Here is an 11,602-nt window from a genome sequence, read left to right as displayed (position 1 = left end):
AAAAAACACTGTACATTGAAACACAACAGTTAAGACTTCAGTCAGAGTAATTCCAGTGTCAAAAGACATTGCACATGGGTAACATTCTTCATTAAAACATGCTCTACATGGTGAGTCCGAGCATCTCGCTTGTTCACATACTGAACGGCCATCAGCTGAGTGCCAGCTTCCCCAACTCAATGACCATGTTCCTTATTTCCTCCTGAGCCTCTTCAAGGTGACGAGCCTGTTGGGTCCACCTCAGAAAAAAGCCTTAGGATCAGACATGGGTTTGAGTCAGCACCAACACAGTAAAATCCATTTTCACAAAAAAATTATTATGTCCTGCTAGATATGAAACTTGATATAAACTTGAAATCTGTTTTTAATAACAGTGATACAGCAGAATTCAATATCGCAGATAAGCAAATGTACATGGTATGACAATCGTCAACTTTCTGCTGCAGCCCAACACTTACAAATGAAAGTATTCCATTGTCATTACAGCATTACACTGTTGATAGTAACTACATGACAAAAACATGACATCAAGTTTGAATACATGTGGCATACAAAGCTTACCCTTCCAAAGCTGCAGGGATTGAGGGTGTACTGAGGGCCAGATTGCTAGCTCAGTGGGCTCATACAGGGGGTTAGAGTAGTAATCTCTCTCCCTGGGCATCAACAGGGCCTGGAACAAACAGTGAGTGTTCTCCATCACTGCTAGAGCACACCTGAGAGGGAAGAGTGAGGTGGGAAGGTGCAGTAAGGTTAGATTGAAAGAACGCAACCATCAGGTATCGTGACACCCATCGATTCCCAATGCCCAGTCACTCTGAGAGGTACGACTGACCTCTCCTGATGGTTGTTGCACAGGAAGGTGCCATAGTCGGACGCGTAGGCCTCTGTCGCCAGCCTCAGCAGCAGCGCCTCCGAGAAGCCCAGTGCCAGGGGGAACTGACGCCACAGCTGCCACACACAGTCCAGCAGCAGCAGGAATACAGGGGACTCCTGCTGGAGGCGGGCATGGGAGTAGGCTGAGTGAGCACAACGCTGCTGGAATGGGTGTCCCGCCTGGAGAGAAGAACACTTACTCATATAAACACCCATGCAACACGCAGGAACACCCTGAGTCATATCTTATTTCAACCATGTCACCTGTGGATGTCTCATTTACATCCTGGATACAGCCTTGTCCTCTTTAGCTAGGTTACTTCTTTTAAAGGGGGCTCATTGTGGAGCACAGCTCAAACATTACTCATCACTTACTTTATTGATTAATGTATACTTTTTTTTGTCAATGTACTAGTTTTAGACAACCACTTCCCTCCATGATTTATCTTCTGTTTTTGATATGAGTGTTACTGTTAATTTTGGGTTATTTGATTGGTCTGTGGGGCGGCACGGTGGGGCAGCGCGTGTCTCAGTAAGAAGCAAGAACGCCGGTTCGATCCCCGGGTTGGGCAGGGCCTTTCTGTGTGAAGTTTGCATGTTCTTCCCGTGCATGTGTGGGTTCCCTCCGGGCACTCCGGCTTCCTCCCACAGACCAAAAACATGCTCATTAGGTTAACTGGTGACTTGGTAAAATTGCCCTTAGGTGTGAGTGTGAGCGTGAATGTTTATATGTCTATATATGTTGCCCTGCAATCGACTGGCGACCGGTCCAGGGTGTACCCCGCCTCTCGCCCGTTGACAGCTGGGATAGGCTCCAGCCCCCCCCCAACCCTGAAAAGGGATAGTCGGGTATAGAAAATGGATGGATGGATGATTGGTCTGTGAGACTGAATATATATGGTTCTTGTGTGTACAAACAATGACATAAGTTCGCCTTAAAAGACCTTCAAACAGTGAGTGCTTGTGAATTACAAAGTTATCTGAAAAATCAGTCACCCTGTGCATCACCGGGGCAGAAGGTGAAGAGAAGTCAGTTTTTCACGCACGCTCTCACCTGTACCCACTCCCTCTCCAGCAGAGCCAGGAAGCCCTCCATTGTCCGGCAGCACGGGTCCATGATGAGCTGAGCCAGAGTGCTGATGAGCAAAGTGCAGTCTGTCCCTTCAGAGCCGTGAACCAGAACTGAATGACCGTCCCTGGACAAAAACAGTATATACACTACAGTCCTGCTCCTCTGCAAGTATTTATTTCTAAGCAAAGCAATTACAGAAGCTGCTGACAGGCCTTACATGAATGGGTTACTTGTGTACAATTTGCATTTACACAAACAAGACATAAATGCACATCATCTGTAATCCCACCACGGACACCTACCATGGGTGTAGTTCCTACCTCTCCACACACTCTGCCAGCAAACCAGCAGTTGACATGGCAGTCTGGACGTGAGACAGCCACTTTGAATTCTCAAGCTTACTGAGCCAGCGGTCCATATTATGGGATGAGTCTCCACAGGCCTCCACCAGTTTAATTAGGCTCTCCTGCAATGCTTTACCCCTGTACATAAAAACGAAGAAAATAAGGTGGAGGAGGTGAGTTTGATGGGACAGATCAGGATCATAAAATGATGAACAGCATCCACTCCCACTGAACACTCTGCATGCACACACACACCTTTCCATCTGTCTGTGCAGTCTCTTCCAGTGGCTATAAGGCGATTTGGACTCAAACCCTCCGCCCGTCATCCGGGCCTGCTGCGCCTGCTGACTGGAGCGCGTGTCAATAATGTAACCTTTATCTGAGCCGTCAATCACAGCCTGAAGGAGGTGCTCATCTTCCCTGCAGCGCTTCCTATTGGCTCCCGTCAGCGGCTGACTGCTGCGCATGATTACCTGAAAAGTTTTAGTCTGATTAGAGTTGTATAGCTGCATGTGTGAAGTGCAGGTCAGCAGTGGAGATACATAGGAGCACCTCACCATGCCATTCTTCCTGTGGTAGTAGCACAGGACAGGGAAGCGTCCCCCCTGTCTGAATTTGGCCACCTTCTTAAGCATGTCATCATCTGCGTTCTTGGGGACAATGACAGCTGGAGGATAAGAGGGACACACTGAGTAGTCTCTGTTCACTGTGCTCAGCCTCCACCTATCATGCTGCAAACAGAGGAGAGTGAGGATGATGAGGGCTGGTCACAGTGACAGGTGACTAGCAAATGAATGAATGAAAAAAAAGAGAGTGAAGTCCCTTATAAACACATGATATCATATTTGTTTAATCCAACTGTAAAAATGACAAGTTGTTATTGTCTGGAGTCTCAGACTGTTGCAGAGTTACTTCACATTAACAATATGACTCCAGGCACTCCAGACTCCGCGGCGTGCCAAGAAAGAAATGGCAGGAATCAGCATGGCGGATGTGTGTGGATATGCAAGCGCCAACCATTTAATCAGGATGAAGGACAGTCACCAGGCTGGCTGGGTGAATACTACAGACATCCTACATGTTCTGAGAACATTGTTCCTATAAAACACATGCAACAGGGTCCACCCCTCACCATAGCAACACGCTATTCCCAGAGCAAGGTGTCTGTCCATTAAGCACGAATTCAAGCTGTGTGCAGCACATTCTGGAGTTAAGGAAAAACAAATGAAAGCTAAGCAACAGGGATATCCTGACTCTTGACCCCGACATTCAGTTTCCCAGGCATTTTCCTGTCATGTGGATTTTGGATCACATCAAGTTGCCTGTGTTGAGTGTGTGTGTGTGTGTGTGTGTGTGTGTGTGTGTGTGTGTGTGTGTGTGTGTGTGTGTGTGTGTGTGTGTGTGTGTGTGTGTGTGTGTGTGTGTGAGTGTGTATGTTTTACACATGTGGACTTGCATTCCTGTAGAGCAGAGACAAGCCTATACTGGAAGAGTTTTTTTATATGTTGCTTACAAGCTCCTTCATTTGACTGTAGTGCTTTTCAGGGAATGACAGGCCCCACTGGTCCGGCAAGCTGCGATCAGAGGGTCTGTAAAAGAAAGGATACATCCACGACACATTGTCCAGACAGGACAGGGTCTGGAGAAAGACAAAGAGACTGTTGTGTGTCATGATTGTTATTAAATATAAAGCACAGATGTGGGCAAGGAGGGAATAGTGAGAAATGCTGTGTTCAAGCAAAGGATGTAAGTTCATGAAACACTGAAACAAAAATGCTGGTTTCCTTATCAGTGTGTGACATGTTTCAGGGTTTAGCAGGATTATTAGATTATTTATTCTACCTCAATAGAGTGCGCAATGTTGAGACACTGCTCCATGCCCGGGATGTCAAGCTGGAGGACACGCAGATCTTTACACTTAATGGTAATTGTCCCTGACGATCCAGATATCCTACACACACACACACACACACACACACACACACACACACACACACACACACACACACACACACGCCAACATGATTCTGATGCAAAACAATAGAAACAATACCACTGTGCCCACTCAACCCCCCCAACCCTCCATGGTTTGACTCTAGCAGTGCAGAAAGCTTAACTTGCGACAGGAAAGGAAGGCGAACACAGTCAGCTGGGCTGTGTGTGTGTGTGTGTGTGTGTGTGTGTGTGTGTGTGTGTGTGTGTGTGTGCGTGCGTGCGCGTGCGCGTGTGCGCGTGTATGCAACCACTTTGCTTTTGCGTTCAATGCTTTCGTGAGGCTAAGAAAAAGCTGTTAGCAAGCATTGTTTGTTTGTATGTGTGTGTACTTGTATTTGCTACATCTTGAGGACGGAGGAACTTTTAAAAAACAGTGGAGACATCTTTGGAAAGAAAGGACATTTTGACCAGACATCACTACTCAGACAGCCTGTTTTAAAGTTCAGACTTGGTTTTACGGGTTAGGTTAGATTTAGGCGTAGGTTAGGGTCAAGGTTAGCTAATTAATTGTTAATGTTCGGGTAAGGGGCTAAGGAATGCGTTATGTCCACGAGGGTCCTTAAAAGGATAGAAGTACAAGTGTGTGTGTGTGTGTGTGTGTGTGTGTGTGTGTGTGTGTGTGTGTGTGTAAGGTGATGAGAAATCAGTGTTGCAAATTTCCTATTTCAGCACTGTGGGCAAGACGAGCAGCACACAGCAGACACATGGCTACACAAACGATGTCCAACCTTTCACTGCGGGCTGCGTTAGAGAAGAAGCCTGAATAGGCCAAAAGGTTTTCCACACTGGTTCAAAAGATTAGAGGAATAATGGAATTAGACATGCATTAGATATTGGAGCAGTCACTGGTACAGTACAGAGAGCTCTGGATGCTGATTAGTTATGTTGATTAGTGTGGTTACTTGTTTTACATGTCTGTAGTTAGAATAATCTAAAATAAGATCAAATAAATCATAAACCCCTTATTAAGCAGTGCAGCAATCACAATGAATTCTGTTTAATCAAGTGTTTAACATGTTTGGAAACAAATGGAAGCAAGTGTAATCTATTGTTGACTACGTTCATGCTCTGATGGTTATGGAGCTGCAGTGATGACCTGCCACTTGTCAGCCCTCCTTCTCACCTTTTCTCAATGGCATCGACGTTCCTGAGGAGCAGCAAGACCTGCCCAGAGCCGCCCTCCTCCCTGTCCGAGAAGAGCAGGTGGTGGCCGGTGATGCACAGGGTGCCTCTGCTCGGCGGGTGTAGCGGCTGTCGGAGCACAACATCCTCCACGTTGGCGGTCTTGATGTGCTCAGAAAACTCCATCAGTTCCCCGTCACGAAGCCAAAAACCATGCGCTGCTCAACTTCTGCTGACCACTTCAAATCACTTCCTCTCCTCTCTCCTAAGAAAACGAAACAGCCAACTCCCTCCTCCGCTCACTCACTTGATTGGCTAACACAGAATGAGCGCTCTGTTTGTTTGACGATAGTGCAACTATAAATAGTCTGTTTTTTTTTCTTTCTTTCGCTCGTGCAGCAACACCTTGTCACACACAGGTGGCTGAGCGCGAGGCTGCTGTGCAGAATGCGGAAGTACGCTTTTCCTGCAACGAGGCTGCGATGTGTCACATATTGCTGCTAAAAGTTCTTGCATGTTATGGGGAGACAAGAAGGAAGCAGCAGTGATGTGCTTGATTTATAATAAATGACCACTAGATGGCAGCACAGTCTATTGTTTATTTGGATGAGCGCAGTTAAGAAGTGAAGTAATACCGCGATATATAAAGACTCCATTCAGTAAAGGCTCTGTAGTTTGAGTATTAAAAGTAGGCTACTCATATGCACAATGCCCCTTTTCAGAATATTATTATATGTAGGCTATATTATTGTGCTAATGCGCAGGAGTACATGCTGCATTTTAATGTTGTAGCTTGTCGAAATAGAGCTTTATAAAATAGGATAACAACATAGGAGCATAAAAAAAATGCAGCAATTTTTATGCTGTTCGTGGTTTATTTTATGCATCCGGTTTTGTAAGATGGTCAGTTTTGGATGTAATATTTAGTTTACCCCTTGGAGAAAGTTCAATATTTCCCTTTTAAATGTAGAGCAGTGCAGCATTTACTAATGTGCTCGAGTAGAATTTAGATTTTGTGGTAATTGTGTGTTGTTGTTTTTTTAATACTATTTTATACTATCTGTGCTACTTTTTACTCCACTACAGTTATTTGACAGCTGTAGTTGCTTTGTTAAGTGCAGATTTTACATTCAAAATACATGACAGTAGATTTTGATTGAAGGATTTGAAATGGAATATTTCCACACTGTTGTAATGTCACTTTTACAGAATCTGAAGATTTCTTCCACCACAGCTGAAGTAAAAGTGTAAAGTCATACAAATGTAAGGTGCAAATACATTAAAGTTGTGGTTTATTTTATGTAATTAAATAGTTACAAGTAGTAATCTATGTAATAACGCTTGATTCCCAAAATGTTTGCACGTTAAAATTCTGGATGATCTCATTTTATTTTGTATTTTCAATCAAAATACGTCTGAGCGACGCCTGGGCTCCGCTGGATGTCTGGCTTCCTCACATGCAAATAACTCCAGCCTCTGTGCCCACTGTGGGATGGGCGGTCACTGCGTCTTATCTCCATATAAAGGAGGTGAGGACCTGTTGCGCTCTCGCCAATTGCCGCCAGTCCAGAAAGCGAATTCCTCAAGACCACATTCATCACTGCGCAGATGGATTTTAAAGAGTTCGGAGATGAGTCCTCCGACACGGAGGATCTTGACAGCGTGAAAGCACTGACAGAAAAGCTGAAGTTACAGACTCGCAGACCATCCTATCTGGAGTGGCAGGAGCGGGTACAGAGCCGAGCGTGGACGGAGAGATCAGCGCACGGTCCAAGTGTACAAGTCGGTTCCATGGCCCCAACTCAGAGAAATGAGAACTCAGACGTGGTTGTGCGCAACGTCTGTGGCTTTGACACTATTGATGATGCTTTGGAGTTTCTGAGAAAAGAGCTGGTGAGTGAGCATTTTATTATACCCAAAGATCTAATACTGAAAATTTCATATTAGTCCTGAAAATGTTGAGATTTCCAAAGTTACCTATCCAGTGTACGTGTGAAGTACATGCAGTTCCTGCTCCACCTCTCAGGTAGATTACTCACGTCTCCAGGTGTCTGTGATCTGCTCTGCATGACTTATATTAGAAGTCAGCATGACTGACTTCATGCATCCCAAACAAACAGCTTGTAAAACAATATGAAGTCTGCTTTCTCACGCTCTCAGGCTGCAGCCCGTATATTACACGTACCAGTGATTTACACACCTTGATAAGAAGATGACAAATCCAAACACATATTTCCTGGTGTCTCACTGATGGCTCGCTTTCTTTTCAACCTCCCTTGCTCACCTGACCCCATCAACCCCTCATCCCTGCTGCCTCCGCAGAGGGAGATGCAGGTTCAGGACAACAGCCTGGCCCGTCAGCTGATCCGCCTGCGGGGCGAGATCCACCGGCTGAAGGTGGAGCAGGTATGCGACCGCCACAAGGAGATGCTGGACGACGCTACCTACGAGCTGGAGGAGTGCGGCGAGGAGTCAGACCTGCTGTGTGACATCCCTATGAAGGCTGCCTTCGCTCTGTCCACCCCGCTCAAACACCTGGGCCTCACCAAGATGAACATCAACTCCAGACGCTTCTCGCTGTGTTAAAACCTCCCATTTGTTCATGTTACTGAGGATGTTCCCACCGCCTCCTCTGTGTTTGTGCTGGACAGTAAGTAGGGCTGTTTCCTCCTCTGGAGGTGCTCTGGTGATAGAGTGATGGCCAGTTATTGGTGCCCTGGGTGGAAATTAAAATGACTCCTTTCATGTGCACCTTGGTGGGACATTCACAAGGAAGCAGGCCTGCTGAGGCACCACCCGTAACACCTACACACCTTCTTGGTGAAAGGAGTCTGTGCAGCTCTTCTATTGACTGCTCTTTGCACAATGCAATGTTTATCAGAGCAGATGAAGACTAAGAGCTAGACAGAAATGTAAAGGTAGATATTTGGGCATTATATGTTCAGTGTCTTATACCCATTGCTTTGGTATTGTAAAAATCAAAGCTTCACATGTGCCAAAGAAGTACATCACAGTTACAGGGAGCGTAGCGCTGATTTACTGAGAGATTTTCATAGAAATATGAAGCTCACTTCAGAAAAGAAGACAAAGACGGTGTCTTGGAGAGCTTTTCAGACAGGTACACAGGTCAGATTACTTTACATCAGTGGTTTCCAACCTAGGCAGACCACAAGAAAAATCTGAGAGGTTGTGAGGCGATAAAGAGGATAAGACAAAGAAAAAAAATATACAGCCTTTTCCATTTATCTAGAAAATTGCTCAATAGTTTTATCTCTTCAGACCCCCCTCTGGTTGATTGAACTGGTTGCTTCCTGTGATGAGGGGCTGCAAGTAGACTTGCTTCATTCTAAGAGGTTACATGCTTGAACCACTGCTTTACGCTATCGGTAGTGTTTTGTGGAGTTGACTGAAATGAATACACGTGGCATGTCGGTTCAAGCCTTCATCAGGTTAATGGCCCCACCAGTATCCTCAAAGGAAGCAGGAGGTCACACTCCAGCATTTTTTACACCTCTTCTTCACAAACCAAAAATATCTCCGCAGCTTCAGCGCTGCAGTGACAGGACCCAGGAGGCTATGCCTCAAGCATTGTGTTTTTCCATTACCGTATCCAGATACTGCAGAGCACAGATTTGAAACTATATATGGCTGGACAGTGACCAAGTGTATTTTGTAGCTCAGTGGGTAATTTACAGCAAATTAAGAGCTTTATTATATAGCCTAATATTATTAGTACCAGCAAGTAGGATGAATAAAATATTTTTGTGGATTGATATTTGACATTGGTTGTAACTGTGTTAAATGAAAAAAAATATTATGACTGTCATTCTATGCAGATTGTTAAATCATGTTACTGTAATATGAATGTATCTACATGACAAAAGCAAAATGCCTTAAATGTAACCTACAATTTTCTGCAGCATGTACAACACAATATTAAATACACCTTACCATATCTACTGTATGTCACATCTGAATGATTATTCTACTTTATTGACATTTACAGAATTGGTATGTATAATATATCTGTTTATGCACAATTTACTATCATTCTTATTTAGGCTAAATGTCACCACATGCTCCATCAACTCCAACCTTGGTCTTAAAGCCATCCTGCATAATGGTCTCTTCTTTCTTTCCGCGAGACATTCATGACCTGTTTCAATATCCAAACATATGAATGGGGCCCTCGAGGGATGTGCAGAAAAACAGACATTGTTGGACATAATTAGTTGAACCAGTAACCAAATATGCCTTGGCAGAGTGCGGTCACTGTGTGAAATGAGAGCACAAGTAGAACTGCTGAAATATACATAACGTGGCATACTTCAGGACATGGATGACCTCATGTGCGCCCTCAACAGTGGAAATGAAGATCATATGGAAACTGCACAGAAGCTGAGGTATTGTACCTCGAGGCCTTATTCTTCGGTACATGCTTTTACAATAAAGTGCTGCAGACTCGTGTTTCTCAGACCACTCAGCTCTGCCCCGCGGAGAGTTTCCCATGACCTCTTCCCCATTTCATCCCACATGTCACCGTATGAGCAGAAAGTGATGTTAGAGTGTAAATAAAGGATATAGTTTGTTTTGGAAGTCACTTCAAAATGCGTGCTATTTCAACCGGTTGAAGACTGTGTTTAAGTGTACATGAGTAAGCATCAGCAGCGAAACAGAAGCGGCGCTCGAAAGAGGCCAGCACCTGCAGCATGAAGCGGTGGGGAGGAGGGTTGGAAAACTTTCTGCATATATCTCTGTTCGATTGCGTAACAGAATGTGATTTCCAACCACATTTGGAAGCAGTGACAACTGTGGTCGAGGGGAACTAGGAACACCCTTTATGGCTCAGAAGGTCTGCCAAAGGCTGAGCTCCAAAGATGGTGAGGCTCTTTGTGATGTGCCAGATGATCCAGGAGGAGGAACGTGTGTGTGATAAGACTGTGCCATCAGAAACAGATAAAATACAATATATGTGCACAGGCTTCTTTTTATTTACTAGTTGTCCTGTTGAAATCAGCTCCGTGAAAGGCTCTGCAACGCACTTCACTGAGTGTCAGAAAAGTGACACTACGTCAGCCACCCTGCTACATTTACAAACTTATGTGCTTTAACGGAAAAAGAGTGAGCTGAGGTGGTTTTATCGCAAGTTGCACTTAATCTATTCTGTGGCAGTCTTCTAAGCACATATTTCAGTGCACTTCCTGTATTGTTTGGACTGACTTCCTGCCAGTGCATGCTCTGTAGAAGCAGCCGTTCACCACAAGAGAAGCGGCCCACAGCAGAGCTGTCTGAAAGGTAGAAAATGTGCGCACAGGCTGAGCATGTGTTAGGAATCTGAGAGACTTCATAGTTCATGTCTCCTCTCGGGGCTAAATGTGTCCATGATGTGGACCCCACTCAACAACCAGCTTTGGTTAAGATAACAATTTGAGAGAGGGTCATTCACCCAGTGGCATTTTTGTTTTTGCCTCATATTTGTTTATAAATTTTGTCTATTTTTTCCGCACAAAAAAAACAAGGTCTATTTTTAAATGGTTTGCTGGCCACAAGCAGACCTGACACAAACCACATGCGTAATCGACGAAAATAGCCTTGCTTTCTTGTTGTCTTGATACTGAAGCTTGAAACCACTACACAGGAAACACTACTGTCCAGAATTGCCAAAATGGTCCTATGCTAACGGTCCATTACTCTAAATATAACAATACTCATCATAATACTGCCAGGATCATTCTGATCCTATTTGAAATCGCATATCTTCTCAAATACCCTCTGGCAGTGTAAAAAAAAAACAAACCAAAAAGAAAAACCTTGGACCACCGCCTCATCCTTACATTGATGGTGCTCCTCACCTTAAAGGTCACAGGCTCACAGATGTTATACACAAAAGTAGAACAGAAATATACAAATATAACCCCACCCTCCATTTCTAACTGTATTGGAACATCCGCATCTTGGTTCCCACTTTGGGAGGGGTGCTGTCCTGACCCCCTTACCGTGGAGCCTGTAACGTTTCCCCCCTGCGCACACACAGCTGCATGGTAAAGCACCTGCTCAAAGCCTGCAACCCTCAACCTTGCAACGACAGGAAACTCTCCTCTGAACTGTGTGCCTGTGCGCGTGTGTGTGTGTACAGACACACATCAGCACTCCCAGCATTGAGGTAGTTATAATAAGAGAAGCGGATGATGACACT

At 44.8% G+C, this 11,602-nt stretch overlaps 2 protein-coding genes across 3 annotated transcripts; one reads left to right on the top strand and one right to left on the bottom strand.

Annotated features, from left to right (window-relative positions):
* Positions 1-116: 116 nt before the first annotated feature.
* On the bottom strand, positions 117-5,650 carry LOC139342456 (myotubularin-related protein 9). 2 transcript variants are annotated; one of them, XM_070979555.1, is made up of 11 exons: positions 5,408-5,650; positions 5,013-5,069; positions 4,132-4,240; positions 3,803-3,928; positions 2,847-3,020; positions 2,545-2,762; positions 2,266-2,427; positions 1,928-2,069; positions 833-1,053; positions 562-713; positions 117-252 (listed from the first exon to the last, which is right to left on the bottom strand). In XM_070979555.1, exons 1-11 carry the CDS (start codon positions 5,590-5,592, stop codon positions 152-154), a joined length of 1,647 nt encoding a protein of 548 aa, XP_070835656.1. In that variant the 5' UTR covers positions 5,593-5,650; the 3' UTR covers positions 117-151. The 2 variants fall into 2 exon arrangements, with proteins under 2 accessions (XP_070835656.1, XP_070835657.1); XM_070979556.1 differs by lacking the exon at positions 5,013-5,069.
* Positions 5,651-6,962: 1,312 nt separating this feature from the next.
* On the top strand, positions 6,963-9,368 carry fam167b (family with sequence similarity 167 member B). Its single transcript, XM_070979407.1, has 2 exons — positions 6,963-7,299; positions 7,729-9,368. The coding sequence occupies exons 1-2, from the start codon at positions 7,015-7,017 to the stop codon at positions 7,990-7,992; spliced, it is 549 nt and encodes a 182-aa protein (XP_070835508.1). The 5' UTR covers positions 6,963-7,014; the 3' UTR covers positions 7,993-9,368.
* The last annotated feature ends 2,234 nt before the right edge of the window (positions 9,369-11,602 follow it).

The sequence above is a fragment of the Chaetodon trifascialis genome, chromosome 14, assembly GCF_039877785.1.
Source record: "Chaetodon trifascialis isolate fChaTrf1 chromosome 14, fChaTrf1.hap1, whole genome shotgun sequence".
In the NCBI taxonomy this organism is placed as follows: Eukaryota; Metazoa; Chordata; class Actinopteri; order Chaetodontiformes; family Chaetodontidae; genus Chaetodon; species Chaetodon trifascialis.
The sequence above is the reverse complement of the archived record's forward strand: the minus strand, read 5'-3'. Positions and strand labels throughout refer to the sequence as shown.